This window comes from Scyliorhinus canicula, chromosome 19 (genome assembly GCF_902713615.1).
Source record: "Scyliorhinus canicula chromosome 19, sScyCan1.1, whole genome shotgun sequence".
Classification (NCBI taxonomy): domain Eukaryota; kingdom Metazoa; phylum Chordata; class Chondrichthyes; order Carcharhiniformes; family Scyliorhinidae; genus Scyliorhinus; species Scyliorhinus canicula.
The window spans coordinates 6954400-6977527 of NC_052164.1; the positions used below are offsets into that span (position 1 = coordinate 6954400).

At 47.9% G+C, this 23128-nt stretch overlaps 1 protein-coding gene across 1 annotated transcript in view; it reads left to right on the plus strand.

Annotated features, from left to right (window-relative positions):
* The window catches only part of socs7 (suppressor of cytokine signaling 7), a 74925-nt gene extending 52213 nt beyond the window's left edge, over positions 1–22712 (plus strand). Inside the window, exons 7-10 of the mRNA XM_038779784.1 lie at positions 4581–4709; positions 15351–15486; positions 16095–16247; positions 18855–22712. Of these exons, the coding sequence (XP_038635712.1) occupies positions 4581–4709; positions 15351–15486; positions 16095–16215 (386 nt within the window). The 3' untranslated portion in view covers positions 16216–16247; positions 18855–22712. The remainder of the gene's footprint in view (positions 1–4580; positions 4710–15350; positions 15487–16094; positions 16248–18854) is intronic.
* The last annotated feature ends 416 nt before the right edge of the window (positions 22713–23128 follow it).

The following is a 23128-nucleotide window of genomic DNA, read 5'->3' on the forward strand; positions in this document are numbered from 1 at the left end:
ATTCTCGATCGTCGTGAAAACCCATCTGGTTCACTAATGTCCTTTAAGGTATAAAATCTGCTCTCCTTATGGTCTGGCCTACGTGTGACTCCAGACCCACAGCAATGTGGCTGAGTCTTAAAATGCCACTCAATTCGAGGGCAATTAGGGACGGGTAACAGATGCCGGCCTTGCCAGTGACAGCCATATCCCAGGGGAGATGGAATACTCTCCCCTTGCCTGGATGAGTGCAGCTCCACCATCCAGGACAAAGCAGCCTGTGTGATTGACACCCCATCCACCACCTTAAACATTCACTCCCTCCACCCAGTGCACAGGGGTAGTGGTGAGCACTGTGTGCAAGATGCACTGCAGCTACTCACCAAGGCTCCTTCGACAGCACCTCCAAAACCCTCCGCCTCTGCCACCTAGAAGGATGAGGCCAGCAGATACATGGGAATGTCATTATCTAGAATAATAATTTTTATTATTGTCATAATAAGCTTACATTAACACTGCAATGAAGTTACTGTGAAAATCCCCTAGTCGCCACACTCCGGCGCCTGTTCGGGTATACAGAGGGAGAATTCGGAATGTCCAATTCACCTAACAAGCAAGTCGTTCGGGACTTGTGGGAGGAAACCGGAGCACCCGGAGGAAACCCACGCAGACACAGGGAGAACGTGCAGACTCCACACAGCCAGTGACCCATACAGGGAATTGAACCAGAGTCCCGGGCGCTGTGAAGCAACAGTGCTAACCACTGTGCAACCGTGCCGTTCCCGTCTGATTCATTCACCAGCCTGACTTGGAAATGTATCATCATTCCTTCACTGTTGCTGGGTCAAAGTCCTTGAACTCCCTGTCTAACAGCACTGTGGGTGTATCTACATCTCATTGACTGCAGTGGTTCAGAAAGGCGACTCACCACCATCACCAAAGGCAATTTCGGATTGGCAATCAATGCCAGCCCAGCCAGCAAACCTCACATCCTTAGAACGGATAAAAGAAAAGAAATACATTCAAGTTGTTGGTGTTTCTTTCCCCCCCCCCTGTATGTTAAGAGTTTGGCTGCTGAGTTCAGGCAGCTATGCCGTGTGTGTTGTGCAACAGGAACAAGTTGGCTGGAAATATGTTCCTCCAGGTACGGGGTAGTTATTGGAATGAGATTTCTTTCCTCCTCCTCCCTTGGAATGATCTTTAGCCTCCCAGTAGCACAGTGGTTAGCACTGTTGCTTCACAGCTCCAGGGTCCCAGGTTCGGCCCCGGCTTGGGTCACTGTCTGTGTGGAGTCTACACATTCTCTCCCTGTCTGTGTGGGTTTCCTCCGGGTGCTCCGGTTTCCTCCCACAAGTCCCGAAAGGCGTGCTTGTTAGGTGAATTGGACATTCTGAATTCTCCCTCAGGTGCCAGAGTGTGGCGAAGAGGGGCTCTTCACAGTAACTTCATTGCAGCGTTAATGTAAGCCTACTTGTGACAATAATAAAGATTAAATCCAGCTGCCTCACAGCACCGAGGTCCCAGGTTCGATCCCGGCCCCGGGCCACTGTCTGTGTGGACTTTGCACATTCTCCCCACGTCTGCGTGGGTCTCATCCCACAACCCAAAGATGTGCAGGGTAGGTGGATTGGCCCCTTGATTGGAAAAAATGAATTGGGTACTCTAACTTCATTTTTAAAAACGATTAAATCCAGCGCCAATAAAATTTTCAATGATTTGAATTCAATTTTGCATCAAAATTAAGGTAACATTTGCTGTAATACCATATCCATATTCTCAAATATGTTTCATGTGAAACCAGTTACTTTGGAGTGAAGTGACTATACTGCAGAGAAATGAGTCAGGGGCAGCCATTTTGTGCACAGCACAATCTCCCTAATATCAGCCAGATAAATGAGCAGTTGGTCCATTCTTGTGAAGTGTTGGTTTGGAACTTGTGTTCGTGCTCTCCATTTAACAAATGCCCGGTGAATTGTTTAGAGGTCGGGGGTAGTATGGTAATGCCAGTTAGTGTGTCAATATATTAAGTTATAGAGATGATGAAGGGCAGTAATATAGACCGCATGTAATGTATAAACCTCACTCTGATATGAAGTTAACCAAGAAATGGAATCTTTGAGAGCTAATATTGTGTGTAAGCTGTGAATATGAGTATCATCACTAATGTTTGGTTTGAAGATTCTAACTCACCCCTGCTGTCACTCCCTATGTGATTCTGCACTTTCCCACACAGCCTGCTGTGCAGGGAGGGAGGCTTTGTGGGCTTTGTGGGTTTGATATTGAGCTGGTAGGGGAAAAACAAAGATTGAGAATTCTAAAAATGAGGTCATCCTCCTATTGTCACGAAACCAAGATGAGTAAATTCGGGTCAGTTGGACTTGCTCTACCTGGGTAGCCTGCAGCACTTCTGCAAAACTCACCCTCAATTAAACCACAGAGAAAAGCCATCGGCTTTGAGTCAAAAGGTGACAGGCTCAGAGACTTGAGCACATAATGTAGGCTGTGTGCACTCTCTGCCCGTGGCCAGGGTGTGCGCAGTCTCGAGGGCAATTAGGGATGGGCAATAAATGCTGAGCTAGCCAGCTGCTCCCACATCTACTGAAAGATTAAATTGTTTGGATTCGGGGTCAAATATTGACTAGGAAACTGGGGTCCGGGGGGGGGGGGGGGGGGGGGGGGGGGGGGGGGGGGGGGGTTGGTTGGGGGTGGGGGGCGGCGCGGGGTGGGGGTGCATGGACAGACTCTTTTCTTCTCAATAGTGACCATGGGATATTGATGTCCACCTGACAGAGGAGATGGGGCTTAATTTAAGATTACTTCCTGAAGATGCCACCTCCAACAGTGCAGCACTCCCTCAGTACGGATTCACTGGGCCACTGTTGCTACAGAGGCTGCTTCACATTGTCTAGACTGACAGAAAGCTAGGAAACAGTTCCATTATGTGCGACATGTCATGACATCGTTCTCCCTGAAATGAACATGGAGATTTGCAAAACCCTGGAATTAAGAATAAATAATTACACTCGGAACAACATCCAAAGTTTGTTTGGAGCTGATTGGCAGCAAGAGGTTCTGTCCCTGTGCCTGAGGCTGAGAGCATTTGGGTTGTCTTTCTGCGAGTGATTGCCATAGAGATTGTAATAATTTCAGATAGAATGATACAGCCCATGTCTTTGCCGTATATTTGAGACAGTCAATTAATCCTACTCCCCCAATCTTTTAGTTATTTCTCCAACTCCTTTTTAGAAACTATTATTGAATCTGCTTCCACTGCACTTACCAAATAGTGCGTCCAGATCAGAACCATTCATGGCATTAAATACATTCTCCTTCGCTCCCCTCTAACTCTTTGTCAATTCCCTTAAATCTGCATCCTCTGATTACAGACCCTCAAACAATGGCTTCTTATTTACCCAACATCACAAGGACTGCAGCAGTTCAACAAGATGGTCACCGTTATCTTCTTGAGGGCAGTTAGTGGTGGGGAATAAATGCTAGCCTGGCCACTGACCCTCAATCCCTTGACTGAATAAATAAAAAAACTGTCAAAATCATTAATGACCCTGAATGTTCTCGGCTCGAAGGGATGAGAGGGGATTGTTCTATGAGGAGAGTGATCGAGTAGTCCAGACCTTTGTTAAAGTTAAGGAGGGAGGTGATCTCAATGAACATATTAAAATTATTAAGGAGTTTTTCAGGACAGATGATGCAAGGATGTTCCTTCGGCAAAGGAGCCTAGAATTCAGTACTGCAAACTCCGAATAGGGGTTGGCCATTTCTGACTGATGTGACGTTTCTTCACTGAGGATAATGTATCATGTAGATGGTATGCACTGAAGCCACTGAAGAGAGTGAATGTAATAATAATCTTTATTGTCACAAGTAAGCTTACATTAACACTGCAATGAAGTTACTGTGAAAAGCCCCTTGTCGCCTCATTCTGGCGCCTGCTCGGGTACACAGAGGGAGAATTCAGAATGTCCAGTTCACCGAACAGCACGTCTTTCAAGACTTTAGTGGAAACCAGAGCACCTGGAGAAAACCCACGCAGACACAGGGAGAATGTACAGCACAGACAATGACCCAAGCCAGGAATTGAACCTGGAACCCTGGAGCTGTGAACCACTGTGCTACCATGCTGCCCTAGGTGGTAGATGGGATGCAACTCGAGGGGGCTACTTTTTCCCTGGGTGGTGTTGAGTTTCTTGAGTGTTGATAGAGTAGCATTCATTCAGACAAGCGGAGAGTATTCCATCACACTCCTGATTTGTGCCTTGTAGATGGTGGGCAGGCTTTAGAGAGTCAGGTGGTGAGTTACTTGCTGCAGGATTCCCATCCTCCGTCCTCTCGTGGCCACTGATTGGCTGAGGGTGGATGATGATATGGTCATGTGGATACGGTTTGTGGTTGGGAGATTTATAAAGGACAGAGGGAACTGTTTCAACACATGGCCCTGTCCTCTAAAGAATTGGAGATAATATCTATCTTTTGTACTCTCTCCCTTGTTACTGTCGAACTGATCTACAGATGGAGTTGGTGCAGGGCTAATCCATTGGTTACTCTGTACCTCTGACTAACAACATTTTCTCTTTATCTACCAGGCACTTTCAGCCTCTGGTGTCATCCGAAGTTTGAAGACCGCTGTCAGTCTGTAGTCGAGTTCATCGAAAGGGCCATTATGCATTCCAAAAACGGCAAATTTCTGTATTTTCTACGCTCGCGGGTTCCTGGTAAGTTGAGGTCTCCTCGCTTTTCTTTATTGAAGCTAATTCTTTGTGTGACCTTTGACTTCCAGGGGAGGGTCACAGGTGTGTCTGGGGTCGTACTTCATACCAGAGCGGGTCCCAGCTCAGTCACTAAACCTGGAAATTCCTGGGATCTGACGATTTCACACCTCCCTCTATCTTTCATAATTTCTGTTCATCCTTCACCTTCTGTTTATGGATCTTGCTGTGTGGAAAATGTCTGTCAAGTATACCTTCATCTGAAATTTAATCTTTAAATCATGTCACATTGTGAGCATGGAAATAAGCAGAATCTCTGAGGGAGGGGAGAGATTGAGTTTTGGACTTTAACTGTAAGTGATTTTGAATGAGGAAGTGGAAGCTGGTTCCCGTTTGACCTGCTTTTATTAACTTAAACCAGAGCAAACGAAATCCATCAAACATTGTTGTAATTATTTTAAAGATTGTACCTCTGTCAATACCAACGTTTGAGTTAGATTGGCTGGTAGGCTGCTGCTTTCTATGTGTCCACTGAATCTCCTGGCATTTTGCAAGAGATGAATAATATCAAAATGCTGAATAATATCAAAATGCTGAATAATATCAAAATGCTGGTGAGGGGAAGATTGTGGTGATATGCAAATGAGTTTGAGCAGAAACTTGACCGAAGGAAACAACTTGCAGAACTGGTGGCATTGCTGGCCTTCGCTGCTGCTATAGCCAGGAAACTAATGGTGAACAGTCAGGATTAAACTCTTTCACTGCCACCTTGTTATGGGGATGTTTTTGGGCAAATGTTGGACCACCACCACTCAAATAAAATCCCCAAACCGGAATCGAGCACATGCTGTGTGTCTGAGGCAGGTCCCAGCTCAGTGACACTCAGATTTGAGAATGATTCCATCGTTAATTAAATATCCCAGAACATTAATATGATAAAGGTGCTGAGGTGGCATGTGGCACAGTGGATAGCACTGGGACAGCGGTGCTGAGGATCCGGGTTTGATCCCGGCCCTGGGTCACTGTCTGTGTGGAATTTGTACATTCTCCCTGTGTCTGCGTGGGTTTCGGCCCCACAACCCAAAGATGTGCAGGTTAGGTGGATTGGCCACGCTAAATTGCCCCTTAATTGGAAAAAAAAGAATTAAGGAGGCGATGGCGTAGTGGTATTGTCACTGAACCTGTAACCCAGAGGCCCAGAGTAGCGCTCTGTGGTCCTGGGTTCGAATCCCACCATTGCAGATGGCAAAATTTGAATTCAATAAAAGCTGGAATTAAAAAATGTAACCATGAAACCATTACCAATTGTCGTAAAAACCCATCTGGTTCACTAACGCCCTTTAGGGAAGGAAATCTGCCATCCTTACCTGGTCTGGCCTACATGCGACTCCAGACCCACAGTAATGTGGTTGACTCACTTTTCTTTAAAAAAAATGCCCTTTGAAATGGTCAGCAACCCCATTCAGTTTACGGACAATTAGGGATGGGAAATAAATGCCAGCAGCGCCCACATCCCGAGAACGAATAGAGAAAGAAAAGGCGGAGTGCAGCTGTGTTCTCTGATCACTGCCTCATTTGACTCTGGTGAAGATTAGCGAAGATTGAAATGTTTGCAGAGGGTCAGATGCCAAAATAATAAATAGTCGATTTGGACCTGGCATTGTGCGATTATTTCTGATTCTTGTGACCAGGGCAGGCGTGTACCTCAGACAGAAACCATTTCCCCAGGCCTCTGCAAATACTACTCTCAACTCAATTGAGCTTAGCTGAGGAATTGTTAACGGAAGAAAACGTGCATTTCTACATCTCCTTTCACAATCTCGGGGCATCCAAAAGCCCTTTTACAGCCAAGGGAAATACCTTTCTTTTAATAATCTTTATTGTCACAACTGCAATGAAGTTACTGTGAAAATCCCCTAATCGCCACACTCCGGCGCCTGTTTGGGTACACAGAGAAATAATTCAGAATGTCCAATTCACCTAACAGCACGTCTTTCAGGATTTGTGGGAGGAAACTGGAGCACCCGGAGGAAACCCACACAGACACGGGGAGAACGTGCAGACTGCACATGGACAGCACGGTAGCATTGTGGATAGCACAATTGCTTCACAGCTCCAGGGTCCCAGGTTCGATTCTGGCTTGGGTCACTGTCTGTGCGGAGTCTACACATCCTCCCCGTATGTGCGTGGGTTTCCTCCGGGTGCTCCGGTTTCCTCCCATAGTTCGAAGATGTGCAGGTTAGGTGGATTGGCTATGATAAATTGCCCTTGGGTGTCCAAAATTGCCCTTAGTGTTGGGTGGGATTACTGGGTTATGGGGATGGGGTGAAGGTGTTGACCTTGGTAGGGTGCTCTTTCCAAGAGCCGGTGCAGACTCGATGGGCTGAATGGCCGTCTCCTGCACTGTAAATTCTATGACAGTGACCCAAGCCGGGAATCAAACCTGGGACCCTGCGCTGTGAAGCAACAGTGCTAACCACTGTACAACCGTGCCGTGAAGTGTAGTCACTGTTGTAATAGCATTCAATGGCATTACCATCGCTGAATTCCCACAATCCACATCTTGGGGGTTACCATTGATCAGAAACTGAACTGGAGTAATCATATTAATACCATAATGGCTACCAGGGCAGGTCAAAGGCTCGGAAACCTACGGTGAGTTACGCATCTCCTGACCCCTCAAAGCCTGTCCACCATCTACAAGTCAGGAGTGTAATGGAATACTATACAGTTGCCTGGATGGGTGCAGATCCAACAACACTCAAGAAGCTTGTTACCATCCAGGACAAAGCAGCCTGCTTGATTGCTCCCCCTTCCACAAACATTCAAACTCTCCAACACCGATGAACAGTGGCAGCAGTGCGTGCCCATCTACAAGATGCACTGCAGTAACTCACCAAGGTTCCTTAGGCAGCACCTTCCAAACCCATGACTACCGCCATCCAGAAGGACAAAAGCAGCAGATACCTGGGAACCCCACCACCTGGAGGTTCCCCTCCAAGTCACTCACCACCCTGACTTGGAAATATATCGCTGTTCCTTCACTGTCGCTGGGGCAAAATCCTGGAACTCCCTCCCTAACAGCACAGTGGGTATACCTATACCTCGGACTGCAGCAGTTCAAGAAGGCAACTCATCACCACCTTCTGAAGGGCAATAAAATGCTGGCCTAACAGCAAAGCCCACATCCTGTAAATGAATTTAAAAAAAAAAAAGGAAATTCAGCAGCCAGTTTGTGCACCACCGTATCCCACAAATAGCAATATGATAATGAGTGGATGTTGATTGACACTGTTATTGGCCCAGGACCTCAATGCTTGTGGGTCTGGGGACGATATAATTCAGAACGGCTTTCTGTCTTTCATTGCATCCCAGTGACACTGCCTGGAAAGTGTGCACTGATGGGTGCGGGTGGGCACTGACCTGGGATGCGGGTGGGCACTGACCTGGGATGCGGGTGGGCACGGACCTGGGGTGCGGGTGGGCACTGACCTGGGGTGCGGGTGGGCACTGACCTGGGGTGCGGGTGGGCACTGACCTGGGGTGCGGGTGGGCACTGACCTGGGGTGCGGGTGGGCACTGACCTGGGGTGCAGGTGGGCACTGACCTGGGGTGCTGGTGGGCACTGACCTGGGGTGCGGGTGGGCACTGACCTGGGGTGCGGGTGGGCACTGACCTGGGGTGCGGGTGGGCACTGACCTGGGGTGCGGGTGGGCACTGACCTGGGTGCGGGTGGGCACTGACCTGGGTGCGGGTGGGCACTGACCTGGGTGCGGGTGGGCACTGACCTGGGTGAGGGTGGGCACTGACCTGGGTGAGGGTGGGCACTGACCTGGTGCAGATGGGCACTGACCTGGTGCGGGTGGGCACTGACCTGGGGTGCGGGTGGGCACTGACCTGGGGTGCGGGTGGGCACTGACCTGGGGTGCGGGTGGGCACTGACCTGGGGTGCGGGTGGGCACTGACCTGGGGTGCGGGTGGGCACTGGCGATGGGTGAGTGTGGGCACTGGCGATGGAGGGGCAGGGCACTGGCCACTGGTGAGGGTGAGCATCCAACTTTTCAGAAGCAAAATGCTGTGGATTTTGGCAATCAAATAAAAATAGAATATACTGGAAAAGCTCAGCAGGTCTGGCAGCACCTGCAGAGAGAGAAACGGAGTTACTGTTTTGAGTTCAATATGACTCTTCTGGTCTTGAAGACATTTTATTTAACTTGAAATAGTTTCTTGCTCCACAGGAGAGTTTGCTTCGAGCCTCCTGTGCAAACAGCTTGCTTTGTGGGCAGCACGGTAGCACAGCGGTTAGCACTGTGGCTTTACAGCGCCAGGATCCCAGGTTCGATTCCCGGCTTGGGTCACTATCTGTGCGGAGTCTGCACGTTCCCCCCGTGTCTGCGTGGGTTTCCTCCGGGTGCTCCGGTTTCCTCCCACAGTCCAAAAGATGTGCCGTTTGGTGGATTGGCCATGATAAATTGCCCTTAGTGACCAAAAAAAAAGGTTAGGAGGGGGGTTGTTGGTTACGGGGATAGGGTGGAAGTGAGGGCTTAAGTAGGTCGGTCCAGACTCGATGGGCCGAATGGCCTCCTTCTGCACTGTATGTTCTATGTTCAGGCTCTTGTGCAGAGGGTGTGGAGTAGCTTCTGACTGGTTTTGAATGGGAGTCTAGACCTTTGGGGTAGAAGAGGGCCTTTCATTTATATATTTTTTTAAAAAGCAAACCTTTGACTGACTACTGTGAAATGTTGTTAACCACAGAGATGCAGGAAACTGCAACTATCTCGAATTGAGTGTCAGAAACAACTGTACCTTCAAACTGAAATTCTATACTGTCTTCACTGAAGTGGTATTGGCCAGTCTGAAACACCGCCTGAGACTGTTTATAACGTTCATTGGCACATCTCCCTGCTGCACTGCTCACTGGGCTGTGCGACACCCTCCCTGGCCTGGTTTTTGAACTGAGCATGCTCTGTTTTGTTGATTGTGCTGAAACTATCACAGCGTGAATGTGACAGCAAGCGTGTAGGAAGCGAGCAAAGGGACCCTCCCCTTCTTTATGAGTTTCAGTAGACCTAGTGAAGTCTTTCTAAACTCCTGTTCCAATCATCCAGTTTGTGTTTAAAATTCTCATCTTTGTTTCCTAATCCCTCCGAGGCCTTGCCTCTCATAGACAGCACCGTGGTTAGCACTGCTGCTTCACCGTGGCAGGGACCAGGGTTCCATTCTGGCCTCGGGTGACCGCGTGGAGTTTGCATGTTCTCCCCGTGTCTGGGTGGATTTCCTCCCGGGTGCTCCGGTTTCCTCCCACAGTCTAAAGATGTGCAGGTTAGGTGGATTGGCCGTGCTAATTTGCCCCTTAGTATCCAAAGATATGCAGGTTGGTGGTGTTATGGGGATCAGGAGTGAGCCTAATTGGGTACTGTTTCAGAGGGTCGGTGCAAGCTCGATGGGCTGAATGGCCACCTCCTGCACTGTCGGGATTCTATGATCTTTATATCCACCTCCAAACCTCAGTGATAGCTGCATTCTCTTAATTCCAGCACCATTAGTGGCTGTGCCTCATCTGCCTGAGCCCAAAGCTCAGGAATTCTCCCCCTCTAACCTCGGGGCCCCGCGGACCTCTCTTTTTTTCAGAGGCTCCATAAAACCTGTCTCTTTAACCAAATGTTTGGCTGTGTTATAACATCTGATATATATCTGGATACGGTTTGTGTCCATGGATAATTTTCATATATTAAAGGCAGTAGAAATATGCCAGCTATTGTCTTTTTGAAGGTCCCATAGTAATACTGGACAGAGGGTCCAGTCCACCAATCAAAGCATTCCAGGCCACAATCTAATTAAATAATAGAGCAATTATGGGGCTCTAAATGGTCTGTTTTTCCGGGGGGGGGGGGAGGGAGAGAGAGAGAGAGAAAGAAAGAGAGAGGAAACGTCCCAGTTCAGTTTTTTAAAAAAGAGAGAAGCAGAGAAACGGACTCCAAACAGGAAACGAGCTGTGAGGATCAGACTACAAGTGAAGGGGGTCAGGAGAAGCCCTGATGATCCAAGAAGGCAGCTGAAGTTTGCTGACTCTGTGCTGTGGGCTGCTCGGGCAAAAGGTACCCATTTGGCGTGTTCTGCTCAGCGCCGCGAAAGATCGGAAGTTGTGTTAGTGAGTCGGTGTCCAAGTGTATACTCAGGAATCCAGGGAAACAGAATCTTGGGAGACGAGATTAAAACGCTGCAAGGTGAGCCTTTGATGCTGTCTGAGTTGGAGCAACCTTCCAAGGTCAGATCTTCAAAGGTGAAGACTGGAATTCCTCAGCAGAGGGCGAGCAAGAAACCGTTTCAGTGAGATTGGTTGACTCTGTTACTGACGTCTGGCTGGGTTGTTGAGAAATCCATGAACTCTTTCTTGGTCGCGTCTGTCATTTTTTGTGTTGTACGGTGTGTACCACCACTTTGTTAACTGTACCTCATACGTGCCCTGAATGCTGGAACATGAGATACATGTTGCAAATAATTTTATCTTTCTGATCTTGTATGGTAAAATTAGAACATATTCGTCCCTAACCAAATCTTCGTAAGACAGTGTACATACACTGTTATTTTGTTAGGGGCTTTCAACCCAGGGGAATTCGGTGAAAAAACTTGTGTTCTGCTTGATCTTAATTTCAGGACCTTTTTTCCTTAAACAAGCTTTCATATTTAAGGACGTAATCTTTATTGCAAATGAAAATGCATTTTTATGAAGAGAGAGTGGAGCCGTAGCTCAAGTTCTCAACTGCAGCAACTGGCTGGCACAGATATGAGGAATGAAAAGGTCTCTTTGCAGAAAATCTAACGCAGATGCAGCCTGTTCGGTCCAGCCGTTGCCTGATGGTTTTTAATCCTTCACCCGCTGCTCCTCGTCCCATGTCCTGTTTCCATAGTTACTGCCTTTAATAAATGTGTCTGCCTTTGAAAAGGGGATGCAGGTAATGAGAGCATTGCTTGAAGTATTTAACTGGATGAGGATAAATCTCAATCCCTGGAAGTGGCTGTAATTGTCTGAATTCCAGATTGAAGGTGACAGAACTGAAAATGGATTCTTAATTGCACAGCCCAGCTCATACACCTGAATGGCCTAGTCTCGTGGATTCGGCAAAAGCAATCACTCCCGAGACATTGGGGGATCAGTCAAAGATGTGGACCTCACAATGCAGGTGCTTGAAACACTCTTCCTCCCTCACAGCCACTTGCAGAAGGGACGGATTTGCTGCTTTTCACTGGAAGCCATTAGCTTTTTAAGGACTAACCGACCGTTCCTGCTTTTAAACCAAAGACTTATTTCTGTTACTTCTGTCAGATTGTATATGCTGGAAATGCGTTTCTGGAAATGTATTTTGTTGAGCAGCAATTCTGTCATTTTATGCAGGAGTTATGATGGAGTTGATGTGTGAGAGCTAGACTCCACCCCCCCCCCCCCCCCCCCCCCCAGCCCGACTCCGAGGTTTAATTTAATGTGCTTTTCCTCGAGGGAGAGTAAGCAGTGAGTGTCCAAGGCAGCCTAAACCTGGGGCCAGCTGCCTCAAACCACCCCTCCATTACACACTCGCCCCATATTCCTGTCGCCCAAAAGGAGGCCAGGGTTACTGAGCATTAATGAACGTCAAATTCGCTAAAGTAAAAATTATCCTCAATGTAACCAATGCCCAATTTTTGCTAATTGATTGGTTGAGGGAACCGGCCTGTGAGCTAGATTTCAGCCAATCGAAATGCACTCTAATGTGATCCTGGGTTTACATTGGGCACTTCCACCTGGGAGTCAGAATGGGACGCTGTGACTCTGTGGGTGGGCTCTCACCTGCTGGGAGACATCACATAATCAAGTTTGCATTTTGCACTGCAGTGTGGAGGGGGGCTGCCGCGTGCGGGAGGGGCAGTGTGGAGGGGGAGGGGGGGCCGCACTGCGGGAGGGGCAGTGTGGAGGGGGAGGGGCCTGCGGGAGGGGCAGTGTGGAGGGGGAGGGGCCTGCGGGAGGGGCAGTGTGGAGGGGGGCCTGCGGGGGGGGGGGGCCTGCAGGAGGGGCAGTGTGGAGGGGGAGGGGCCTGCGGGAGGGGCAGTGTGGAGGGGGGGCCTGCGGGAGGGGGGGGCCTGCAGGAGGGGCAGTGTGGAGGGGGAGGGGCCTGTGGGAGGGGCAGTGTTATGGGGGGGGCGAACTGCGAGAGGGGCAGTGTGGAGGGGGGTTGCCGCGTGCGGGAGGGGCAGTGTGGAGGTGGAGGGGGAGGGGCAGTGTGGGGGGGGCCTGCGGGGGGGGGGGCTGCAGGAGGGGCAGTGTGGAGGGGGAGGGGGAGGGACCTGTGGGAGGGGCAGTGTGGAGGGGGAGGGGGGCCGCACTGCGGGAGGGGCAGTGGGGAGGGGCCGCCTGTGGGAGGGGCAGTGCGGGGATGGGGGCCGCACTGTGGGAGGGCCAGTGTGGAGGGGGGGGGGCCGGCTGGAGGGGCAGTGTGGAGGGGGGGGCCTGAGGGAGGGGCAGTGTGGAGGGGGGGCTGCCGCCTGCGGGAGGGGCAGTGTGGAGGGGAGGGGAGGGGGGCCGCCTGCAGGAGGGGCAGTGTGGAGGGGGGGGCCTGCGGGAGGGGCAGTGTTGAGGAGGGGAAGCCTGCGGGAGGTGCAGTGCGGAGGGGGGGGGCGGCGGGAAGGGCAGTGTGGAGGAGGGGCACACTGCGGGTGGGGCAGCCTGCGGGAGGGGCAGTGCGGGAGGGGGGGCACACTGCGGGTGGGGCAGCCTGCGGGAGGGGCAGTGCGGGAGGGGGGGCACACTGCGGGTGGGGCAGCCTGCGGGTGGGGCAGTGTGGAGGGGGGGCCTGCAGGAGGGGCAGAACAGGGATGGGGGCGCACTATGGGAGGTGCAACGCGGAGGGGGGACTGCGGGCGAGACGGTTGCTGCCCGTGACATCTTGCCAGATGAAATATTAAAACCGATCCCATCCGTTGCTCAGGTTAGACATAAAGGAAGACGTTCTTCCCAGTCATCATCAAATTGTGGCAAGATCTTGGGACATTACAAATCGCTTTTCACATACTTTTTGAAGTGTAGTCATTGTTGCAAAGAGGGAAATGTGATAGCCAGTTTGCTGGCAACAGCCAACAAAGAGCAATTTTACAAATGACCAGTAATGTTTTTTTATTATAAATTTAGAGTCCCCAATTAATTTCTTCCATTTAAGGGATAATTTAGCGTGGCCAATCCACCTACCCTGCACACCTTTGGGTTGTGGGTGCGAAACCGACACAGACACGAGGAAAAGGTGCAAACTCCACGCGGACAGTGGCCCAGAGCCGGGATCGAACCTGGGACCTCGGCACCGTGAGGCAGCAGTGCTAACCCACTGCGCCACCGTGCTGCCCAATGACCAGTAATGTCGTTGGAGTAAATCTTTGCCTATACACTGAGGAGAATATCGCTGCTTTTAATTGAAATTGTGACCATGGGATCTTTTACATACACCCAAGGGAATAGACGGGGCTTTGGTGTCATGTCCCACCTGAAAGCCAGTGCTTCCAACAGTGCAGTGTATTACACTGGGAGTGTCAACCTAGCTTCCTGCTCGTGTCTCTGGAATGGAATGTGAAACCTTGGTCTTTAGAGTCAGGTTAGGGTGACACCCATTGAAGCACCAGTGTTTAACTCTATTTCCGTTTTTGAGGTCCGGTTGTGGGATCCTTCTCTGCTCCAGTCGATTAGCTCACTGATGCTCACTGTCGCAGTTCTGGCCCCTTCCCTGGAAACTGGAAACCGCAGAGTTGCATCAACAGATGTCCCTCTGTGTCACACACCCGGCTCGTTCAGCCACTTCCTCCTTTGTGAGAATATTTCACTGCAGTGTTTCTTTTAGAGTTTTGGGTCCTATTTGCACTAATTTGGGGGTGAAAAGGATCACAATTAATCTGCAATATCAGGGTTTGGCATGAAACACAAGCCTTCAGCTGCTTGGGCCCTAAAGTCGAGTTCCTTAAAGCCTCTCTGTCTCTTTATCTTGTAAAACTCTTTTTAGCAAGGAGTGTTTGAGTGTGGCACATAGTGGCCAGCTTTGGCCTGGGTTTCTTGATGATTCGTTTCTTGTTTCCAGGTTGCCCCGACTCCTGTCCACTTCCTTTGTTTGGTCACCTGTTCTAATACCTCTCGAGGTTTGATATCTAATTTTGTTAACGATCCAGTGAAGCATTTATTGCCCATCCCTATTTAAAATTCATTGATGGGATGTTGAGTGAGGCTAGGCCAGCATTTATTGCCCATCCCTATTTGCCCTTGAGGAGTTGTTAGTGATGTTGAGTGAGGACTTGCTAAACCATTTCAGAGAATCAACCATATTGCTGTGGGTCTGGAGTCACATGTAGGCCAGACCGTGGAAGGGTGGCAGATTTCCTTCAATAAAGGACATTAGTGAACCAGATGGGTTTTTCCAACATTACTGACACCAGCTTTTATTCCAGATTCATTTAATTAACTAATTTAAATTTTGCAGCTATAGTGCTTAGATTTGAACTCTCATTTACTGTGATAAGGGTGCTAATAAATGCAATTTCTGTTGATCTCTCTGGTTCTCCTGGGAACGTCCCAATGCTTTAGTCCAGCACACGGTCATCCATCTTTGACCTAAACTCCATGACCCTTCTTGCTTACAGGTTTGCCCCCGACTCCTGTCCAGCTCCTCTATCCCGTCTCCCGCTTCAGCAACGTGAAGTCCCTGCAGCACCTTTGTCGTTTCCGAATCCGACAGCTCGTCCGGATAGACCACATCCCGGAACTCCCACTGCCAAAGTAAGTGGCTGGCAGTCTGCAGTTGGGAGGCTGGAGAGTTGTGGGGTTTGTGGGTGGGTGAATGGAGACTGTGTTCATCTGGATGGGGTGTGCTTTGGTTGTTGGGACTATGGTGTTTGGCAGAGGTTGTGGGTGGGGGTCTGTGCTGGGGGGGAGGGGGCGTCGTTACAGTCTGTGGAGGATGGGAGATGTGCAGGTCAGGGTTTGTGTTGGGATGCAGTTGCTGTGGGAGGTGGGGGTCAGTCTGATGGGCTGTGGCAGTGACTGATTTAAGTTGCTGTTGTGGATGCAGCATCGGGACACACTATAGTGAATGAACACTAACTGTTCTAGATACCCCATTTCAACCCACATCTTGTGTACTGCTTCAGGGGGTGGTGGAAAGAGATTCAATAGGAACTTCCAAAAGTGAATCGGCTAAATACTTGCTAAAAACTTCACAGGAATCTGGGGTAAGAGTAGGGGGAGCGGAACTAATTGGAAAGTTCTTTCAAAGAGCTAGTACATGCACGATGGGCCAAACAGCCTCTGCCCAGGCGGTGAGATTCTGCGAATTGTCTTTCCCAGTGGTTGTTGTTGACTGACTTTGCATTACTGATCTTGCTCAGACCTCTCATATCATATCTACGGAAGTTTTACTATTACGATCCCGAGGAGGAGGCGTACCTTTCTCTGAGGGAAGCTCGTCTCTGTATCGCCCACGAACAGGACATGGACACCCAGACGTAGCTGTCCCAGAAACATCACTCGAACCGTCTAAAGTAAGTGAAGCCAAACACTTTCTGTGAATCTGTAATGAAGTTGTGTGGTTTTCTTTGCTGCAATTTTTCATCCAGGCCCACCTCTGGGGGAAAAAAGTAAATTCCAGTTGGAAGAGGAGGGAATCCTTTCCAGGACAAACCTCTCCACGCACCTTGGGCCCGCAGTTCTGGTCCAGGAGATTCAGAATGATTTTGAGTAATGAAGCCTCAGATCAATTTCCTGCAAGCAGTCATTTGTTCTGCATGCATTTGTTTTAAATGTTTAATCCCCCCCCCTGCCCCTGTCCCAACTCCGTGCCTCAGCAAAGTTGGATGCCATTGACCCATCGTTGCTATGGAGAAAAAGGCAGTAGATTTGGGAGATCGCTTTTAATTCTTTTATTCTGCTTAACTTTGTAATATTCTGTTCACGCCCCCACTCAATGCCAGATCCCTTGATAAGTGTAATCGAGCCTTTCCCCAAATTCTGCCCAGTCTATGGAGTTGCCTCCAGATGTGAATATGGAACTCGCTACAATTAGACACAGTTAAATGGAAGTTGGAAAGGCTGAGATGGAGCATAGGGGGAGGATTATATTTTTATTCACTTACAGGATGTGGGTGTCACTGGCAAGGCCAGCATTTATTGTCCATCCCTAGTTGCCCTTAAGGTAGTGGTGAGCTGCCTTCTTGAACCACTGCAGTCCCTAAGGTGTAGGTACACCCACAGTGGTGTCAGGTAGGGAATTCCAGGATTTGACAGTGAAGGAACAACGATATCTTTCCAAGTCAGGTTGGTGAGTAACTTGGAGGGGAACCTCCAGGAGGTGGTGTTCCCAGGTATCTGCTATTCTTGTCTTGATGGTAGTGGTCGAGGAATTGTAACGCGCTGCCTAAGGAATCTTGGCAAGTTCCTGCAGTGCATCTTGTAGCTGGTGTATACACGGCTGCTACTGTGTGTGTCGGTGATGGAGGAGGGGGTGAAGGTTTGTGCAACGTTAGAAATCAAGCAGCCTGCTTTATCCTGGATGGTGTCAAGCTTCTTGAGTGTTGTTGGAACTGCACTCATCCAGGCAAGTGGCGAGTATTCCACTACACTCCTGAAATGTGCCTTGTAAACGGTGGACAGGCTTTAGAGGGTCAGGAGGTGAGTTACTTGCCACAGGATTCCTAGCTTTTGAACTGTTCTGATAGTCACGGTTTTGCACAGTGGTTAGCACTGTTGCTTCACAGCGCCAGGGACGTGGGTTCGATTCCCGGCTTGGGTCACTGTGTGGAGTCTGCACGTTCTCCCCGTGTCTGTGTGGGTTTCCTCGGGTGCTGCGATTTCCTCCCACAAGACCTGAAAGATGTGCTTGTTAGGTAAATTGGACATTCTGAATTCTCCCTCTGTGTACCCGAACAGGCGCCGGAGTGTGGCGACTGGGGGATTTTCACAGTAACTTCATTGCAGTGTTAATGTAAGCCTACTTGCGACAATAAAGATTATTATTATGGCTAGTCCAGTTCAGTTCTGGTCAATGGTAACCCATAGGATGTTGATAGTGGAGGATTCAGCGATGATAATATTAAGGGGCAATGGTTAGATCCTCTCTTGTTGGAGATGGTCATTACCTGGCACTTGTGTGGCACAAAGTCAGTAGGGGTATTGTCATTCGACTAGTAATCCAGAAACCCAGGTAATGTTCTGGGGACTGGTTTGAATCACACCAGATGGTGAAATTTGAATTCAATAAAAATATAATCTAGAATTAAAAGTCTAATGATGACCATGAAACATTGTCGATTGTTGTAAAAACCCATCTCCTTTAAGGAAGGAAAGCTGTTGTCCTTACTCGGTCTGGCCTACATGTGACTTCAGATCCACAGCAATACGTTTGACTCTTTAACTTCCTCAGAGATGGGCCAGAAATGCTGGCACAACCAGCAAAGCCCACATCCCATGAATGATAGGAAGGGAGGTCATTGATGAAGCAGCTGAAGATGGTTGGGCCTCGGACACTACCCCGAGGAACTCCTGCAGCGATGTCCTGGAGCTGAGATGATTGACCTCCAGCTGCCCCCTCCCACCCCCCGCCCCCCCCCCCCCCCACCCCCCACCCCCCCCACCACCCCCCACACACACACACACACACTTTATTTCCATTATTTTGCTTGACTCTTTGATGCCATACTCTGTCTAGTGGCCCTGCTGTGAATTAACACCAGCGTGGGTCCTATGGCTTGTTTCTATTTATAAACTATTTCTATTTATAGACTCTGCAAAAGATACAATATTTTCCTGTTAAGCCACCGTAGATTCATGCCGGAGCTGATTTTCAAAATACTTTGTATCTAATATGATTATTTTCAGTGTAGTTTGAATGTCACAGTCATATTAGGGTAGCCAGTAGGTTCATTAATCTCACTTTAAAACTGCTTACTATGCTAATTTACTCCAATCTAATTGAAGACGAGCTTCATTTCTGCCAAGAGAGCTTTATTATATAGATTAATAAAAACTGAGGGACTGCAGACATCAGGTGTGTGCGATTGCTTCGCAATTTGTGGAACTAATTTGTGTTGCGGTTGAGTTAGATTAGGGAGTGACATCATATCCCTTCATGCTGCCCCTTTGCTTTGTTCCAGGTTGGAAGGTTACTGAGGGCAGTGGGATGGCACATTCCGACCAGATCGCTACGCCAGGAGCCGCTTATGATCGAGGGGACTCGACGATTTTCCTGAAATGCTCCTTATTCCCGATGCTTATTTAGACCCTTCGCTCACTCCAAAGGTTGGCGTGGTGGAGAGGGGAGGAGGGTGCATCCGGAACATGGCAGAATTCCTCTTGGAATCTCCCCGGATGGTGAAGATGGGGCAGGACAATCAAACGATGGATGATGGATTTGCACTTTCTGCAGTAGAAAGACAGGTGTTGCCAACGTGCAGCTTTTCGCTGGGGAGGCGACAGTTCTCCCGAATCCAGAGACATTTCAGGTCTTTTGTGCTGAGATTCCTGACTCTGAATGAATGCCTGGAAGGGTTATATTGCACAAATGTTATTTTTTGTTAATTTATGGATTAGACTACTGGTTATATTCGCAGGTTGTTTAATGTGTAACTCATGGAAAACACTTGCAGGTTCTTCTTAGAATCATAGAATGGTTACAGTACAGAAGAAGGCCATTTGGCCCATCATGTCCGTGCTGCCTCTGTGCAAGAGCAACTCGGCTCATTTCTCCCCCCAGCTTTTCGTCACAGTCCGACAAATTTTTTATTTTCAGAAAATTGTTCAATTCCCTTTTGAAACCCGCGATTGACTCTGCCTCCAGCACACTCAGGCAGCGTATTCTAGATCCTAACCACTCACTGCCTAAAAATAAATGTTTCCTTGTGTTGTCTTTGATTCTTCTGCTGTTCACCTTAAGTCTGTTTCCTTTGGTTCTCTGCCAGTAAGAACAGTTTCTTTTTATCTGCTCTGTCCAGATTCCTCATGATTTTCAGCAAACCTCCTTGCAACCTTCTCTCCTTTCAGGAGAACACCCTTTGCGTCTCCAATCTCTCCATGTAACTGAAGTTCCACATCCCTAGAACCATTCTCATAAATCCATTCTACATTCTCACCAAAGCTTTCGTGTCCTTCAAATGTGGTGCCCATAATTGGATACAATGCTCTAAGTTAGTCTAAACCAGTGTTTTTTAAAGGTTCACCATTACTTTGTTGCTACGTACTCTTATGCATCTGTTTTTCAAGCCCAGGATTCTATGCACCTTTATTGAACACTGTCTCAACGAGCCTCAACCACCATCAATGTGCACATCTACCTCCAGGTCTCTATTTCTGAACCCCCTTTAGAATTGTCTCCTTTATTTAGTATTGCCTCTCATTCTTCCCACCAAAATGAATTCAAGTCACACTCCTCTACGTTTCATTTGCCACTTGTCCACCCAAACAGCAACTGTCTGTTAATTTTGTCCCGGATTATCATTTATGCTTTCCCACCATCAATGTTAAACTGATCAGCCTGTGGTTGCTGGAGTTAAACTTACACACTTTTGTTCATTAAAAAGAAGACGTTTACAGTTCTCCAGCCCTCTGACACCATCGCTCCGTGGCCTTCCCATAGCTAATTGGAAGGCAAACTGACTCTTTGTTGTCCCCCATTTCCAGTATTTTCATAGCTAATAAACAATGTTCAAATATTTTTTCTTAAAAGGCACTATTTTTAATGCTCCTTGTGAATTACTGCCCGAGTTGCTTGCAACAGTATCCAGGACATTAATCTTCAACTGCCACAGACCCTTGAGACAATCCAGGAGTGTTGATGAGGAACGCACAATGGGTCAGCAACCAGCAGTACTGGATTCATTTCCTTCACCACCTCACCCCTTACAATGTGAGACCAGAAGCATCTCTGCCTTCAGGTCCAAAATTCCAGCGACCTCTTGGAAAATTCTATAAATGATTAGCAAGCCCAAGGTTTCCTTTTGGTCCTATTTCCTTTGCCCATAAATAACACAGCATCATATTTACAGGGATTTGGCTAAAGTACAAAACCGCCCCCACCCCCCTCACCAACCAGCCCTTCTACTTGGGAGTCCAGTGATAGGGGAATGTCATTGATTGTAACAATCCTAAAAGTATTCCCTGTCTGTGTTTTGGGAAGGGGAGGCCCGTTCCACTCACAGGAAGAGCCACATTGCAAAGGGCAAGTTTAACCCTTGCCGTCATCGGACTTTAAATAAAAGTTTACTAAACCGTACATCTTGAATTTTCTTTTTGCATTGAAGCTTTACAATTGCATCATTGGTAAATGTTAAATTACCTGCTATACCGACTGGTTTGAACTTTGTGAAATTTGTAAATAAGAGGTTCCATCCTTACAGAGCCCTTGACCTGTAACCTGGAACATTATCTCCATGAAACCGATCTGCCACGGGTCAATGATGGGAACAAGTCCTTTTCTAATTTGTTTGTTAGTTATGAAAAGATTGGGCTGCTGGGTGGGATGACTGGAGTCACGGGAAGAGAGAGAGAGAGATGGGGATGGAGACCTCCAGGAATACCTCCAATTAGAGTTGGCAACCGTAATTGTACCCACATGGAATTTGGTTTTTTATTTCTGTTGTGAAGCAACGCTTGCCCAGCGTGTTTTGTTTACTTCTAAGTATCAGCTGTTTCTTTGACTGAGTCTCTCTCGCCGTGTGGCGACCCATGTAACATGGAGACTCTGGGCTCCCATTTACACAAATGCAACTTCTGCTGGTAACATTAGCAATATAATTGCACATACACTAAGCTGAATAATCAGCAGGCCTATGTGAACTTCAAAACTCTTTTTTTATCACAGTGGATTCCAAATCGTGGGAACTTTGGGACCAGTATCAAAAATTCCGATATGGACTGTAAGGAGGATGATCCCAGAATTGTATTTCGCAGAGGAAGGCTGTTCAGCCTATCGTATCTGTGCTAGCTCTTTAACAGCGCAGCCCAGTCAGTTCTCTTTCCCCATGGCCCTACAAATGTTTACGTTTTTAAGTATTTATTTTGTATATTTATCCATTCGCTTTTGAAAAGTTTATTTTTGAATCTGTTCCACAGACGTTTCAAGCATTGAATTCCAGGTCACAACGCTGCTTCATAATAAAAGTATCCTCATTTAGCCCCTCCGGTTCTTTTGCTAATTATCTTTAATCTGTGTTTCCTGGTTGGATGCAGAGCAAAGCTCCTCCAAAACACTCCCAAATCCAAGGCAGACTCTCCCCGTACCCATGTGTGACGCTTTTCCATCTTCCGCATCAACTTCTCTGGCGAGCTCTGGATGGGAACACGGCAACCATCCCATTCTCACCAGTGACATTCCCGGCCAGATGCTGCTTGATTTAGGTGGGGGTTGGCTTTTCCGCTTTGAGCCTCGGGGCCCAATCGGAATTGTTTGAAGTTGTGCATACTTCTTTCAAAGCAAACCGCACAGTCGGGGGAGAACACTCCCCTTCAGTTTGGGCAAAAAGAAGCTACAACTTAGAGTCTCAGATGCGAAAGTACAAATTCTTCTGCAACATTTAAATTAGTTTAGTGTTTGTGTGACCAGCTGAAGTTTTCCCCTAGGTGAAAATAGTCCTGGACAAATTGTGAAACAGAAAACTGTACCCCTTGAAGAATGGCCTTGCCTGTTAAATCTAGATATATTTTGTGATTGATGCAAAATCAATGCAGACTGACTGTAACCATCCAGTCTACTGATATTTTGTACATACTCTATTAATAAGCATGTATGTCCTCTCCGTATATAGAGGACCTTGGAACAATCAGTGCTGATGTCAGAGGGAGTCGAGTATAAATGTTTCAACCCTTGTTTTGTAAATGTTGGAAAAAGGCGGTTGATTATGTATTGTGGATTTGTATTGAATTTCTATTCTTGAAACTACTGGCGTTAAAAAAAGACTTGTACATATCAGAATCTGAGTGAAACTTATAAATCAATTGATTTAAAATTGTTTTTGGGTATGTGTGTTGGATTTAATTTTTTTTTAAGATAGCCAAAATTAATCTTTTTCTTTTTTTGGGGACTGTTGGATAAATGCTTCATGTTATAGAGATTGAGAAACAATTTACAGCATAGAAGCAGCTTCCTGCTGGCGCTAATGGTCCACATTAGCCTCCTTGCTTTTTAAAAACATTTGTCTCACCTTATCAGCATGTCCTCGATTCCTTTCTGTCTCAAGTTCTCATCTCCTATCCTCTAAAAGGCATCTATACCAATAAACTACTCCCTGTGGTAGAGAGTTCAACATTATCCTCACTCTCTGGGTAAAGAAGTTTCTCCTGAATTCCCAATGGATTTAATAGTGACTATCTGGTATTTATGGCCTCTAGCTTTGGACTCCACACAAGTAGAAATTACATCAAACCTATCAAACCC